Here is a 17182-nt window from a genome sequence, read left to right as displayed (position 1 = left end):
TTTCACATTTGAAATTTTATAACGTATATTTGTTTTTTTCCAAATCAGTAGTTTTAAGTTTTTTTCTGTATACATGTACCATCTCAGTCTGTATTATTGACTCATCTTAATAATGTTTTCAACGTATTTCGAATTTTTGTAAAGTGTAGTCATTCGTGTAGAACTAAAATGTCTTTGACTCCGTACACAAACATTACAATGTTTATGTTATATTTGTCTACTTCACAAAAAAAGAATTCATTTCATTATTGAATTGAATTTCATTATTGAAACCCAATGCAGACGCATTGGAAACTTTAAGTATATCAATACAGCATTGTTTGTGATAACTCTATGCTAAAAAGTATTCAATATATTGATTATTTTCTTATGAGACCAGTCTGAATATGAAGTGTTCTTATTGGTTGATTTTGAAACCAGTCTGCATTTGAAGTGTTCTTATTGGTTGATTTCAAAACTGATTGAAAATATCAGCCAATGAGATGCTGGATTTCACAGACTGGTCTCAATCATGTCTATAACTGTAAAACCATGATCAATGTACAACTTAGCCTAGATAGTGTCAAATATAATATGTATTGGAAGTCTAGAATTTATTTATTACCAAGCACTTCATATATTTTGGACTTCTTTCTATAAGCAATAAATAGTATGCTTTTAATTTCTCATAACAACATGTACTGGTATATAATATTATGTATATAATGTAGACTATTGGAGTAGGTTAAGATCATGATGGACATAATTGTCATAGGGTTGGATGTCATAAGAAATCTTGTCAAATAGAAATATATTGACTTTGTATTGGCAAGATTTATTTATATATGTGAGAAAGCTTCTTATCAAGATATAGTCTAACCATGTGTTTTTTTTTCAGGTTTTGATGCACTAAGGAATGTCATAGACCATAAAACACAGAAGGAGCTTGGTGTTCCAAGACCATTGCTACAGGTATCTTGACTTGTTCAGTGTGATATTCTACAATTTCATTGAATAAGAAAAGTAAAGGGTCTAAAATTAATCATTTTGAATTTGATTTGATATAGAAAGAATTAAGCAGATTTCTATATCATATATGGTACTTAAAAATGAATATGCAGGTGAAGCATTGCTTTACAAATTTTTTATTTTTTTCCCAGGTGAGCACTAAAGACACCTCAGTACACTCTTGTTTGTAATTTCCTTTGCTCATCTTCAGCCAGTGTGTGTTATCTTAATTTGTTTTAAAACTTATTTTCAGCGCACATTAAAGACTCGGAAATAAATATATTTTGCTTTCTGTTGAAAGACTAAACATTTGTTTTATAATGTAAAAATAGCATTGAATTTGAGATAATGTGAGATAAAGGTAGCAAAATGTTAATAAAGCCTTATTTTGGCTTTTCATACACAATACTGAATCACTATACTTGTAACTGTTCTAATTGTCAAAATGTGAAGGAAACATAAGATGGCTTATCTATATGGCCAATAAATGTAACATTTTTGGAAACTGTAACAGGACATTAAGAATATAAAGCTTTACCATATTTGAAAAGAACTGTGGCCAGCAAGCACCCTATTGGAGGAGAAACTCTATGGGAAGAAGTCCATATTTGAACCTTAATAGGCCTTTAAAAGATTGTAACCGGTATCATGCTTTTAAAGAGATTAAAGAGATATATGAGCCGCGTCACGACAAAACCAACATAATGGATTTGCGACCAGCATGGATCCAGACCAGCCTGCTAATCCGCGCAGTCTGATCAGGATCCATGCTGTTCCCTATCAGTTTCTCTACTTGTTATAGGTTTTGTAAGTGAACAGCATGGATCCTGATCAGACTGCGCGGATGTGCAGGCTGGTCTGGATCCATGCTGGTCGCTAACCCATTATGTTGGTTTTGTTGTGATGCGGCTCATATGTCATTTTGTCATTTATATCAATTCCAGAGTACTGTAACAGTGGATAAAAGTGTATTAGATTTGAAGGAGTTAATGACAGATTTACCCGACTATGCGGACCAGTTCCTGAACATGATTTGTAACGTACTGCGAGGGTATAGAGATACCTGTCACTCTGCTTATAGAGGTCAGTACTGAAAAAATTTAGCCACTCACTTGAGACACTATTTATTATTTCCTTAAACACTTATTTTAGATATACCCAATGTATTTGTACAATGATTAAAGATATTTATAATTAATTTTTTAAAAAAATCCCTTTGCTTGCTTGCGGTCAATGATTCTACTTGTGTGACCAGTGCTTGCCAAGATCATCCACTACATACATATTATTTAACACAGTGCAAAATAATCTTTTAAGAAATGATGCAAAATAATCTTTCAAGAAATGATGCAAAATAATCTTTAAAGAATGTAATTTTAAATGATATTAACCTACTCACTGTGTCTTGAAAGAAGTGCATTCCAGTGTAAGTCTAATAGTATACTAATTTTCTGTCCCTAAAGGGGACTTTCTCATTGCAGTCAGGCATACCACAGTGATTTGGATCTATATGTTAATTTTGAGACTTACAGTAATAATGATTTGATATGAAAGTTATGCTGAGAGTACAAGTATTGAGTTCAAGGTTATTAAAGCCAAAAAAAATCCTTCTATTCCTCATAGGTATGTCATGCCTTTATTATTGTCAGATTGCCATTGCGGAACATGTACCAGTGTTACTGATTATCATGTTTCTAATCTTATTAGGTATAGTACAGTATGATGCAGATGAGAAGAGAGTTATCAGTGCCATGTGGGCCAAGGACGAGGACATCAGTAGATTCTTGAGGTATTTACTAATTGTTCATCCTGTTGTTTGACAAGTGTTGTTTCTTCTTGTTTACTTTCTCAATGTTTCATATGAGCTTTTGCATGATGTGACAATACTGTTTTTTCATCTTATACAAAACCAAACAAATATTGTCTGTTACATCTTGTTACATGTTCTTCCAAGACTTACATAAAAGAATGTACTCTTGAAAAACTGACCAAGAGCTCTTTGTTGGCTTTCCAATTAAGATGTCTGTTACAAATTCTATTAAAAAGTTAGAATAGTTACAATACTTTTGATTAAGTGATTCAACTCTCTATGACGGAGTTGTTCAGGTTTTTGACTTCATGTGACTTGTCCCTTATCCCTGTTGACTGAAATCTCTCTGGGAACTTTCTTTGTAGAGAGCTATTCTGATGGCTTTACAAAAGCCAGAAGTTGTACTAATTTGCCTAAAATAGTTTACACAGAGGCTCGTGAGATCTTACTCAACTTGTGAAGCTTTTATGTTGATTTATGACTTTATAAGTGTAGTTACATACACAGCAACCATAAGTATAAAAACAACAAAAACACAGGTCTTGATGGCATACTTAATGCTATGTAATTATATTGCCTGGTCTTTGTAGGTCATTGCCAAGTTGGAGAACCCTGCAGCCCACCGATGGTCATGAACTGAATAGAACAGTATGTTCGGAGGAGGAGATGCGAGCCTTGAACTCTAAGGAGGCAGTCATCCTAATAACCAACCTGTCATCAGAGGAGGCTTTCATTCCACAGCATGAGATAATCACAGATGTCACTCAGATGAGAACTGTAGCTAATGTTCATGAAAGTTTGGTAATAAACTTAAACTTCTCGTATAAAACTTTTAACTTTATGTGGTGTGGGTAATGATGAAGTATGTGTTTTGTTTCTGTATCTCCATTACGCGTTGGGCTATACTGGAATCACTTTGTTGTGTCTGTCAGTTGTTTAGTAAGTTTCCAAATTTTGTGTCTGCTCTATTAATCCTATACCCCTTGAATGTTTTTTTTTCAAATTCAAATATTCACCTGAACAAAGGGAACACATGGCTCCCTTGTGCTGGCACAAGGTCCTGATCAAACTTGAAGGTTAAGTGTCAGATATTTTGTGTCCGGTCTATAAATGTGATATCCCTTGAAGGATTTTAATTTCACAAAGAATGCTCACCTCAACATAGTGATGTGCAGACTCCTTATCATTGGTGTCCCTGCACAAGATCAAGGTCACCGTTGAAAGCAGCAAGCCTCCAGAAATAATGCTTATTTTCATGAAAATTTTGAAAATGACATTAAATGTATATTATTGTATAGTAACCAAAAGGAATCAATTTACACAATATCAATATATAAATAACACATGGGTTTGTGGGTAACAGTAAAAATATCATCCTGAGGAAAATACAGTATTTTTACGAGGGATGATATTTTTAGCTCACCTGTCACAAAGTGACAGGGTGAGCTTTTGTGATCGCTTTTCATCCGGCGTCCGTCCGTCCGTAAACTTTTACTTTAAATGACATCTCCTCATAAACCACTAAGCCAATTTCATCCAAACTTCACAGGAATGTTCCTTTGGTGGTAACCTTTAAAAATTGTTCAAAGAATTTAATTCCAAGCAGAACTCTGGTTGCCATGGCAACCGAAAGAAAAAACTTTAAATATCTTCTTTTAAAAAACCCTAAGAGCTAGAGCTTAGATATTTGGCATGAAACATCTTCTAGTGAGTATCTACCAAGTTTGTTCAAATAAAATCCCTGGGGTCAAAATTGGCCCCGCCCCAGGGGGTCATTGATTTTCCCTATATGCATATAGTAAAAACTTAAAAAATCTTCTTTTAAAGAACCCAAAGAGCTAGAGCTAAGATATTCAGCATGAAACATCTTCTAATGAGTGTCTACCAAGTTTGTTGAAATAAAAGCCCTGGGGTCAAAATTGGCCCCGCCCCATGGGGTCATTGTTTTCCCTATATGCATATACATGTAGTAAAAACTTAAAAAAATCTTATTTTAAAGAACTCAAAGAGCTAGAGCTAAGATATTTAGCATGAAACATGTTCTAATGGGTGTCTACCAAGTATGTTCAAATAAAAGCCCTGGGGTCAAAATTGGCCCCGCTCCGGGGGTCATTGATTTTCCTTATATGTGTATAGCAAAAACTTAAAAAATCTTCTTTGAAAAAACCCAAATAGCTAGAGTTTAGATATTAAGCATGAAACATGTTCTAGTGAGTGTCTAAAAAGTTTGTTCAAATAAAAGCCCTCAGGTGAAAATTGGCCCAGCACCTGGGGGTCATTGATTTTTCTTATATGTATATAGCAAAAACTTAAAAATCTTCTTTGAAAAAACCAAAATAGCTAGAGTTTAGATATTAAGCATGAAACATCTTCTAGTAAGTGTCTACAAAGTTTGTTCAAATAAAAGCCCTGGGGGTCAACACTGGCCCCGCCCCAGGGGCATCATTGTTTTTAACTATATGTGTATAGTAAAATCTAAAATAACTTCTTTTAAAAAACCCAATGAGCTAGAGCTTAGATGTTTAGCATGAAACATCTTCTTATGGGTGTCTACCAAGTTTGTTCAAGTAAAAGCCCCCAGGTGAAAATTGGCCCTGCTGGAGGGGGGGGGGGGAGATCATTGTTTTTCATTATGTGTGTAGTAAAAACTTAACAAAATTAACATCGTGAAACATCTTCAAATGAGTGTCTTTCAAGTTGGTTCAAATAAAAGCCCTGGGGTTTAAACTGGCCCCGCTCCAGAGGCCTTTATACAGGTGAGCGACCTCAGGGCCATCATGGCCCTCTTGTTACTGTTACCCACAAACCCATTTGTTATTTATTTTATTACCACGAACAAATACTGTGATGATCTGAATTTGTAAACTAAATCTAACTGTAACAAAAATAAACCAAGAGTAGCAATAACTAAACTGTCCTTACCTTGCAAGTTTTAAGTGTACTGTGGGCCTACTTGAGAAGCTGTTTTTCTTTTATTCTTTAAGCAAGTGATGATATCTACCAGTCATAAACATACAATAAGCTGTATTTTATTTAGAAAACAAAACACTAACCCATTTATAAGGTTATGATCTGTGAAATCTGATCCTTCTGTATCCAGAATATTCTTTGCGTCAGATGCATGGCTTTTACAAAATAACGATGATATCCTACAGATGTCTGTCCGCCAACTCTATCTGTAACGTTTCACTGGTTAAAATTGTTAAATAATCCTTTGTTGCATGCTTTAATCGTCTGCATGTTCCAGTTTAACACAAAATTATTCACATTACAATAACTTCCGTTGAAAAGGGATGTTTACTTTTTGACTATTCAACAAAAAGATATTTTATATACGCGAAAAGAACTCTAGGGTGCAAAGAACTAAATTTTATGAGAGTCATATTTAATTTGGTGATGCCCTAGGCCCTATCGTCGAAAATAAGAATGAATCGAGAGAGAAATGGCGGCCATTTTATTTCTTTTAATTAGAAAATAGACCACTTGACCAGATTTCATACTGTTAAAAAATACTGTTACCTATGTAACAGTACAAAATTCTTAGTCACGCGGTACACTTGCATTAACAGTAAGAATAACTCCCAGAGGCTTATGGGAAATTAACATTACGAAAAAAGTGAGGGGTAATAATGGCACTTGTCAACCCACGTCTATTACAAAAAGAGGTCAGATATGCAAAAAAATGCCCTTACTGCGTTAGTAATGCAGTAGAAATATAGTTACACATAATGAAAAATTCAGCATTTATCGCTCATAACATGTAAATTATAACTTGAATCTTTCTACTTCACCTTAAATCTTAACACATTTTTCACAAGTTTGATTTATTGAAATATTTTCGCTCACCTTGAGGCATGCTGCTTGAAGGTCAAATATCAAATATCAGAAAATTTTGTCGACTCTAAATCTAATATCTCTAAGGATATTCATCAAACTAGGAATGTTCACTTTAGCAAGGTGTGCAGAACCCATGCCACTTCTGTGTAGGGTCAAGGTCACACTTGAATTTCATGCAATTTAATTTCTGCTCTAAAAATCCTTTACCCCTTAAGGATTTGCTTCAACCATGGCTTAAATGTTCACATCAACAAGGTCATTTGTTGCTGTGCTCTCTCAATGTCAGGTTACACTTGAAGATCAAATGTCTGACAATTTTGTGTTTGCTCTATAACTCCTATTCTCATTGAAGAACTTCATACTCATTAAAACGTTTCTCAAATGTTCACCTTAAATAAATGATAAATGGATTAACATAAAATCTTATGTCTTAGTGATGATTTGAATATTAGTCAGTCATGTGACAGTTTGTGTTCTGTAGGAGAACATATTACTTTAATGTAGACCCCAGTTTTAATCAGTTTTGTATGGTGTTAATTTAGTGTTCATTACATGATTTTTGCACAGAAATGGTCAATTTGTAAAATGTTGTTTTTTTGTCCTTAGCCATGTTGTAGGTGTTTGTATACACATCTACATGACAAGCAGTTACCAAATTATTACAGTATTAATATGCTGTCCAGATAGTGTAATTTGAAACTGATTGCAATATGAGTCTCAATGGTATTAAATAGTTAATACTGTTAGTAATTTCCCATGAATTGGTTGCATAATTAAATGTTATTAAAACAACATTGGTGCTTAGATATTAAATTTGAACAATTATTTTTTACAGACAGACAGGGGAGCCATATCTTTTAAGGAACTGAAAACATGTTTTATATTTCAGGAATGGTTTTCAACAAGATTGAAGAATTTCTCTGTGACTAAGACAACAATAGCAACACAGTATTTAAATGTAGAATCCCCATTGTATGATGTAAGTAAATGTTGAATCTGCACTCAATTAAGTAGGATAATAGCAATGAATGTCTCCAGGCATTTTTCGGACTATTTTACTTGTTTATCTGACTGGGTTTTAAATGAACATGCTGAGGAGCAAGGGGTCTTGTTTTGTAAATTTTGGCCCCATTCTCCTATTAAAATAGTGTGTTTATTTCCCCCTAAAACCGAAAAAATTCCCCCTCAAAAATGATATTTAACGGCCATAGATCAGGGATATTGTTTTAGTTGAATTTTAATACAAAGTATCAAAGATGTATTTAATTTCATTAGAAGTAACCAAAATATTTAATGACATTGTTGATAAATTAGTTAACAGAATCTTGTTTTCACTTCTTTTTACTGAATTTTTTTCTGTTGGAATTCCCCCTTGAATGAAAAATATTTGAAAAATCATGCAAAATTCCCCCGTGCATGGACCCTGACCCCAGTCTCAAAATGCTAATGAGAGCCTTTGGAGCTCTTTCAAGGTTAAAAGTCTGAAAATTATCCCATTACATTACGACTGTTCAAATGATGTGGAAACTGCTAGATAAAGATAATAAGAAACCTTTATTTGAATATCTCTTTATTAGTCCCCTACCGGTTTACCGGAGGGGACTTTAGGTTTACCCTCCGTCCGTCTGTCCGTCCGTCGGTCCACAAAACTGGATCCCGCGATAACGCAAAAAGTACTGAAAATATTTTAACGAAACTTGATATATGGATAGATGGCAGTATGGAGATTATGCACGTTTTTTTCTTTTCTTCCTATGTAGAAAATTCTGGTTGCTATGGCAACAAATAGACTGAAAATATGGCAAATTTTACACATAACCTGGTTCCCGCGATAACGCAAAAAGTACTGAAAATATTTTTATGAAACTTGATATATGGATAGATGGCAGTATGGAGATTATGCACATCTTTTTCTTTTCTCCCTATGTTGAAAATTCTGGTTGCTATGGCAACAAATAGACTGAAAATATGGCAAATTTTACACATAACCTGGATCCAGTGATAACACAAAAAGTACTGAAAATATGTTTATGAAACTTGACATATGGGTAGATGGCAGTATGGAAATTATGCACATCCTTTTCTTATCTTCCTATGTTGAAAATTCTGGTTGCTATAGCAACAAATAGACTGACTTTCAAGATTTCTGATTCTAGTTTTTAAGTTTTTTCACTATAAGTTCTTTATTTCTTAAGGTATTTTCTTCAAACTTTAAATATAAGTTGCTTGTCATCAACCACATCATATGTGACAAGGTTTACAACTCCCTTGAACTTAAAATTTTCATGAAAAAAACATTGTTTTTTTTAATAACTTCTTTTTTTGAATGTATCTACTTCAAACTTCATATAAATGTTTCTTATCATCACTCAACATTTGTGAGTGTTCAATACTCTAGCAAGACTATTTCCAGAATTATGCCCCTTTTGAACTTAGACTTTTTTTTTGAGAAATTGGTAATTTTTCTCTTTTATTCCAGGATGCTCCAACAGTTTTACCTAAAACACTGGAGTAAGTAATGATATAGAATATCTTCATAATAGTTTTTTTTTGCTCCCACTTATATAAATATGCTATTGTCAACTTTTCTTGCCCATTATTTTAAGATTTTAAAAATTATCAACATTCTTGCTTATCATGACAAGGTACAGTTTTAAAACAATGGGCATCATTCTGAAAGATATATTTTTGGAGTCATGCCCTTTGTTAACTTGGAATTTTTTGTTAAAAAGATGAAAGTCAACACCGCTTGTGCTGCTTTTGTTTAATGAATGGGGTATATTATACTTGTATAATGACCGTAAAAACAGATATTCAACCTTCAAAAATGTTTATATGGTATAATTTATACATACAGCATGTTAACAGATAATTGTTCCTTTATCATTTTTGTACATGTTTTTTAAACATTTTAGTGGAGGATAACATGTTTACATATATATTTTCACAGATCATTGAATAGTTTGGTGAAGGATTTTCAAGATCTAGCAGAGATTTGTTTGCTACTTTTACACCTGGAAGTGAGAGTGCATTGCTTTTATTATCTAATGCCAGTGGCCAAACAGGTTCGTTTTTTTCTGTATGTCATTTTTGAATCCATGTCTGACAGAATATCTGATGTTACATACTGTTGTGGTTTAACTGTAGCTTCAGAAAATACTCATGCTAGCCATGCTGACCAAGATCAGCCAGCACCTCTGTGTCATAAGATCATGGTCTGCACTGTTTGCTGTTAAGTCCCTGTATTTCCTTTTCTATTTAACATTAAAATATAATAAAAGGTCTTCTTCGGATTAACAGCTAGAGAAGTCTGTTTAAGATATTTAGGGATGTATAGGTTTAAAACATTTAACTGAGGTTTGCAGACGGAAAAGTGAAGTCGATCAGCCTATGCATAGATCCCTGACCTGTCTAATTCTAATTGTTAGGTTAGTGGATACAGTAAGAATTTCACAAAATACTTATTAACAAAAGAGCACATGCCAATGTTTGTAGACAAATTTATTGTTATTCAAATAAAAGGTCAGAGTAGGGATCTATAAATTATATAGATCCTCATTAGACTATGTAAAATGCAGTCTTGACCGAGTCTATAAATTTATTTCGTTTGATTAAATCGTCACGCATTTTGGCCTCCATAACTATCCTCTATTTTTATGAATGCTTGTTGCAAATGTTCAAGTGTCTAGTAACTTTGAATATTTACAACCCCAGAGAAAAATATATATTTTGTGGTGAAATAATCATACTTCTTGACCATACCAAAACCAAATTTTGCAAGAATCTTTCCAAAATTACTACAATAAATCGCATAGTGGACCCGAACTGGTCATGGTCCGGAACTGATTCATTGACTGTACTTGTGCAAAGACTGTAAACTTTCTATGACAGCATTGACAGAGTTAATATATATTATTTTATATAATTCAGTCAAACTATGCCGGTCCCATCGATGATTTGGATCCAGACTCTAATGTGTTAAAGTTGAATAAAGATTTATCGGGAATGGAGGAAGTCTTGTCGCAGAGTCTTCAGCCGAAAAAATTTAAGTAAGTTTTTCAAACATAAAAAGAATTTAATTATTGTTTAATATATAGGTGTAACTGTATTAGAAATGAGCCGCGTCACTACAAAACCAACATTATGCGTTTGTGATCAGCATGTGCATCCTGATCAGGATCCATGCTGTTCGCTATCAGTTTTAAAGGTCTTTGCTTATCAGGATACATTTTATAATCTTGTTGCATCTATATAATACTTGCAGGATTATGTTGAAGTATTTTGTATATTCTGTTATCCACACAACACGTCTTCTTTATCATGTTGCATACATATTTGAATCTTTTTTGTCATGTTGGATATACATTTTAAATTTTTTGTCTTATCATGTATTCATCTGTATTTAAGTACATGTATTGTTTACCATTAGTTTTGGCATACAAATTTAAGTCTTGTTTATCATATTGCATACATATTTAAAGAGTCTTGTTTATCATTTTACATTAGTGTTTAATTATTGTCTAAGATGTTGCATATATCAAGTCTTGTTTAATCATGTTGCATACAAATTTAAATCTTTGCTTATCATGTTACACCTATATTGTAGATGTCTTGGCTATCATGTTACATCTATATTGCAGGTATATATTTAAAGTCTTGGCTATCATGTTACATCTATATTCTAGATATGAATTTGAAAGTCTTGGCTATCATTTTACATCTATATTGTAGATATATATTTGAAAGTCTTGGCTATCATGTTACATCTATATTGTAGATATATACTGAAAGTCTTGGCTATCATGTTACATCTATATTGCAGGTATATATTTGAAAGTCTTGGCTATCATGTTACATCTATATTGCAGGTATATATTTGAAAGTCTTGGCTATCATGTTACATCTATATTCTAGATATGAATTTGAAAGTCTTGCTTATCATGTTACATCTATATTGCAGGTATATATTTGAAAGTCTTGGCTATCATGTTACATCTATATTGTAGATATATATTTGAAAGTCTTGGCTATCATGTTACATCTATATTGCAGGTATATATTTGAAAGTCTTGGCTATCATGTTACATCTATATTGCAGGTATATATTTGAAAGTCTGGGCATTCATGTTGCATCTATATTGCAGGTATATATTTGAAAGTCTGGCTATCATGTTACATCTATATTGCAGGTATATATTTGAAAGTCTTGGCTATCATGTTACATCTATATTCTAGACATGAATTTGAAAGTCTTGCTTATCATGTTACATCTATATTGCAGTATATATTTGAAAGTCTTGGCTATCATGTTACATCTATATTGCAGGTATATATTTGAAAGTCTTGGCTATCATGTTACATCTATATTGCAGGTATATATTTGAAAGTCTTGGCTATCATGTTACATCTATGAAAGTCTTGGCTATCATGTTACATCTATATTGCAGGTATATATTTGAAAAGTCTTGGCTATCATGTTAACATCTATATTACAGATATATATTTGAAAGTCTTGGCTATCATGTTACATCTATATTGCAGGTATATATTTGAAAGTCTTGGCTATCATGTTACATCTATATTGCAGGTATATATTGAAAGTCTTGGCTATCATGTTACATCTATATTGCAGGTATATATTTGAAAGTCTTGGCTATCATGTTACATCTATATTGCAGATATATATTTGAAAGTCTTGGCTATCATGTTACATCTTATTGCATTATATTTTGACATGTTACATCTATATGTTACATCAGGTATATATTTGAAAGTCTTGGCTATCATGTTACATCTATATTGCAGATATATATTTGATTGTCTTGGCTATCATGTTACATCTATATTGCAGGTATATATTTGAAAGTCTTGGCTATCATGTTACATCTATATTACAGGTATATATTTGAAAGTCTTGGCTATCATGTTACATCTATATTGCAGGTATATATTTGAAAGTCTTGGCTATCATGTTACATCTATATTACAGATATATATTTGAAAGTCTTGGCTATCATGTTACATCTATATTGTAGATATATACTGAAAGTCTTGGCTATCATGTTACATCTATATTACAGGTATATATTTGAAAGTCTTGGCTATCTTGTGGCATCTATACTCATGAACAGTATGCAGTTTATCAAGAAAATCAACGAGAATGGAATCAAGAAAATGTAAGTTCTTGCTAATTTAAAAAATTCACTCACTGGGCCAATGCTCATGTTAATTTAAATATATTAATTCATTAATATAACATAGACTACATTCATATATATCAACCTTTAAACCTACATGCCTCCAGATGAGCCAAAATATTTCAAGAAAATCCAACTTGAGAAAAAAGTACTAAGATTTTAAGAAAAGTAAAAATATTTAAGAAATGCTTGTCATATGTGGGTTTATGACTGACTTTACAGTACTTTTCACCATATTTCTACAGCTAAATACATTTTTAAAATTTCCATGAAAATGAGCATGCTGCTTTAATCGGCTGTATTTCTAAAATACACTTTTTCCTGTTTTACTATTATCAATTACGCAAGTTTAAAAAATAAGCATATTAAAAATTAACGTCTAATTTCTTAAAAACACTATATGTTTTTCAGGTGTCGTAATTTATTTGCCATACAGCAGAATCTGACCAATATCACAATGTCACGAGAGTCGGACCTTGATCATGCCAGGCAGTACTATGAGTTGCTCTATCTCAATCCAGATGTAAGTTAATAGTAGTGCAGGGAAATTTTATTTGAATGTTTGAAACGGCACCGGATATATGAAAACGAAAAATTGAATAAGAATTCTCTTAATAACTAAAAGCAATAAAAAATTGCCTATCAAATCATTATGAATTCAAAAAAATCAAAAAAAAATCAATGCAGTCTGCCTGTAGTCTTTTTGCCATTTTTTTTTTTTTTGCCATTATATATTGAAACCACATACAAACAAATTGTAAATTTCTAAATTCAAAGACCATTGTACTTAACTAGCATTGTAATGATTAAAAGTCTGTTTTGAAAAACCTCAACCCATCTTGCAATCCTGTTACGAAATTATTTTCCATGATATGGCTCTTAGTGTATAAATTTATATGTTTATGTAATTATTACAGGATATTCTAACAGCAATAGCGGAGAAGGGTCCACAATTCACATTTAGCGAGTACAGTCAGTTATTACACTTACATCATCGCAGCCATTTTACCACAGATCAGCGGGTCGTAGAGTCCCATATCCAAAGGTTGAGGGAGGTCATCGAGAAAGGTCAAAATGAAACTGTCTAAACTTGTGTTAATATGATAGATGTTGAGGTGTGTTTTTTTAAGACTTTGACATTGATAATAGAAAATGCTGAAAGATTGAATATGTTGAATTTGATAGAAACTGTCAATATGATCATGTTTTAAATTTATGTTTTTGAGGATCATGTTTGTGGTATTGTAAGGAAAAAACTGGTAACCGTGAACATTTGTGTTTATGATAATTTTGAGCACTCTTCGAAATGTACTTTAATATGATTTTTTTATGCCACCGCAATCTGCGATACGGTGGCATATAGCGATTCACCTGTGTGTGTGTTTGTGTGTGTGTGTGTTATATAGATTATATAGTGAACTTAAAACATCTTCTTGTGAAAAACTACTAGTCCAATTTCAACCAAACTTGGCAGGATTGTTCCTTGGGTGAAGGGCTTCCAAAGTTGTTCAAAGAATTTCAGTCCATGCAGAAATCTGGTTGCCATGGCAACCAAAAGGAATTAAAAGAATAAATTAAAAAAATCTTCTTGTAAAGACCCAAAAGGCCTAGAGCTTAGATATTTTGCATAAGGCATTGTCTGGTAGACCTCTAACAAGATTGTTCAAATTATAGCCCTGGGGTCAAAATTGGCCCCGCCCCAGGGTCATTGATTTTCACTATGTACATAATAGAAACTTTAACTTTAAATACATTCTTGTAAAAACCCAAAAGGCCTAGACATTAGATATATTGCATAAGGCATCATCTGGTAGACCCTTACTAAGATTGTTCAAATTATAGCCCTTGGGTCAAAATCGGCTCCGCCCTGGGGTCATTTATTTTCGCTACATGTACATATAGTAAAAACTTAAAACACCTTCTTGTAAAGACCCAAAAGGTCTAGAGCTTAGATATTTTGCATAAGGCATTATCTGGTAGACCTCTACCAAGATTGTTCAAATTATAGCCCTGGGGTCAAAATCGGCTCGCCCCAGTCATTGGTTTTCCTTTTATGTATATAGTAAAAACTTTAAAAAATTCTTCTAGCAATTGACAAATGTTAGAGGTTAGCTATCTTGCATGAAACATTGTGTTGTAAACCTCTAGCAAGATTGTTCAAATTATAGCCCTGGGGTCAAAATTGCCCCCGCCCTGGGGATCATTGATTTCAATATATACATATAGTAAAAAATTCAAAAAATCTTATTGTCTGAAGGTACAAGGCTTATAGCTTTAATATTTGTTAAATAATATCATCTAAAGGTACTCTACCAAAGTTGTTAAAATTTTGCCTCTTGTGTCAAAATTAGCCCCGCCCCTGGGAGCCATAGGTTTATTTTATGTGTATATAGTTAGAACTTAAAAAATCATCTTCTCTAAATTTACAAAAGATAGAGTTAAGATATTTTGCATGAAACATTGTGTAGTGAACCTCTAGCAAGATTGTTCAAATTATAGCCCTGGGGTCAAAATTGTTTCCGCCCCGGGGGTCATTGATTTTCATTATGTACATATAGTAAAAAAAATATATTTTTGTCTAAAGGTTCAAGGCATAGAGCTTTGATTTTTGATATATAATATCATCTATAGGTCCTCTACCAAAGTTGTTCAAATGTCAAAAATTGGCACTGTTTGGGGGCAGTGATTCTCATTATGTACACATGTTAAAAACAGAAAATAAAACAAATATTTTCTGAATGGGAGAAAGCTATAGCTTAAATATTTGACTTGAAATGTTGTTTGGTGGACCTGTATCAAGATTGTTATTAAACCCTTTGGTCAAAATTATGCCTTGCCCAAGGAGACAGTGACCTACTTTCTTGTCCTTTGATGTAGTCAGCAATGAAATTTTGACCATGTGCACAGTTTTAGTTATAAAATTGAACTTTGACCTAGATTTTGATGATGTGACCTACTTACTTGTCCTTTGATGCACAGCTATGAAATTTGAACCATGTGGTGGCATAGCATTTTTCTCAAATGCAATCTTGTTTCCTTTTTGTTTGTTTTAAAATCACAACAACATGTTGAGTCATATGGTGTCTTTTGAGCTATACTGGTTGCGGACGACCACAGGTGCCCCTTTGTGCATTATTTCAGATAAAAGCGGGAATCTGAGTAGAACCACCGACCTTCCATAAGCTTATAATGTGTATATGAACCTCTTTGCTGAAACATTGTCAAATGTTTTGTTACTCTGTGCAATATATTGTTTTGAAACAAATTTGTTAAACATTAATATCATGTATTTTATTGTATTTTTTAAGTGCTTGCCTATTTATGCTATTAATGTATTCAAAGATGATTATTAAATATTAAAACATGCTTAAAACTTCCATTTTTGTTTCTTACTTGTTAAATTTTCCAGATAAATATTTTTAGTCTGGTTTTCCATATTGGTGTGTAGTTGGGAGTCTTGGCCATTTCTTTTGTACACAATTTCTACTTTACATTTCAAAATGGGTTTTAAACAAACTGTGACAGAATTATTGTCACTGTGCCATGGGGCATATTATCAAAGTTTTGTGATTTGAACATTTTTTGGCAGAATTATGACCAAATGTTTCTTTTAAATGTCTGAGGAAACTTGAAGACATATTATGGTGTGATGTCTATCCACCTGTCTGGAAACAATTGATTTAACAGGATTTCAATGAAGGTGTTTATAATTGGTATGTAAGTATTTATATCAAAACAAAGGTTATATTTGATTTTTGCACTCTCACCAACTTCAAGAAAATTTTCTTTATAATTTTTGGTTTCTACAGGATTTCAAAGATTGTGTTTATATTTGGCATTTACAGTAAGAATGTTATATCAAAACAAAGATGAAGTTTGTTTTTCTCGGCAATCAACCTTTTCATGGAAGAGTTGTGTCCCTTTTAATTTTTACATGTTTATTTGCAGAAAATCAGATAATGCCGTCAGCTGTTTTACAAATTTCCTTCATATCTAGTATCACTTATTCAAGGGAAGTAATAAATACTGTAGAAGTTTATATGCTGAAACAGTGTAAAACTATATCTAGTGACATACTCTAAAATTTTCTTGACATGCAATACCTTCTTCATATATTTCATACTCTGATGGTCGTTTCAGGACAGTTAAAACAAAGGAGTGTCTCTAGTTATTCAACACCTATGAATAATGTAACAAAACAGTATAAACATACAAAATATTCAGATGTTATTTTAGTAAGATAAGGAATGGGCCACCTGCTTTATTACAAAATTTTCAAACATCTTTATTTCAAGTTTGTTTGTTTGTTTGTTTCATTTTACGCCTTTTTCCAACAGTATTTCAGTCATAT

General features: G+C 32.6%; 1 protein-coding gene across 1 annotated transcript in view; it reads left to right on the top strand.

Moving 5' to 3' along the window:
* LOC132735568 (exocyst complex component 4-like) overlaps positions 1-16208 on the top strand; it is a 61711-nt gene extending 45503 nt beyond the window's left edge. The window contains exons 20-30 of the mRNA XM_060722527.1: positions 878-951; positions 1932-2070; positions 2695-2776; positions 3388-3598; positions 7524-7613; positions 9114-9145; positions 9585-9699; positions 10565-10683; positions 12715-12810; positions 13243-13354; positions 13749-16208. Of these exons, the coding sequence (XP_060578510.1) occupies positions 878-951; positions 1932-2070; positions 2695-2776; positions 3388-3598; positions 7524-7613; positions 9114-9145; positions 9585-9699; positions 10565-10683; positions 12715-12810; positions 13243-13354; positions 13749-13919 (1241 nt within the window). The 3' untranslated portion in view covers positions 13920-16208. The remainder of the gene's footprint in view (positions 1-877; positions 952-1931; positions 2071-2694; positions 2777-3387; positions 3599-7523; positions 7614-9113; positions 9146-9584; positions 9700-10564; positions 10684-12714; positions 12811-13242; positions 13355-13748) is intronic.
* The last annotated feature ends 974 nt before the right edge of the window (positions 16209-17182 follow it).

Source organism: Ruditapes philippinarum, unplaced genomic scaffold, assembly GCF_026571515.1.
Source record: "Ruditapes philippinarum isolate M1 unplaced genomic scaffold, ASM2657151v2 ctg760_1_1_1_1, whole genome shotgun sequence".
NCBI lineage: Eukaryota > Metazoa > Mollusca > Bivalvia > Venerida > Veneridae > Ruditapes > Ruditapes philippinarum.
The sequence above is the reverse complement of the archived record's forward strand: the minus strand, read 5'-3'. Positions and strand labels throughout refer to the sequence as shown.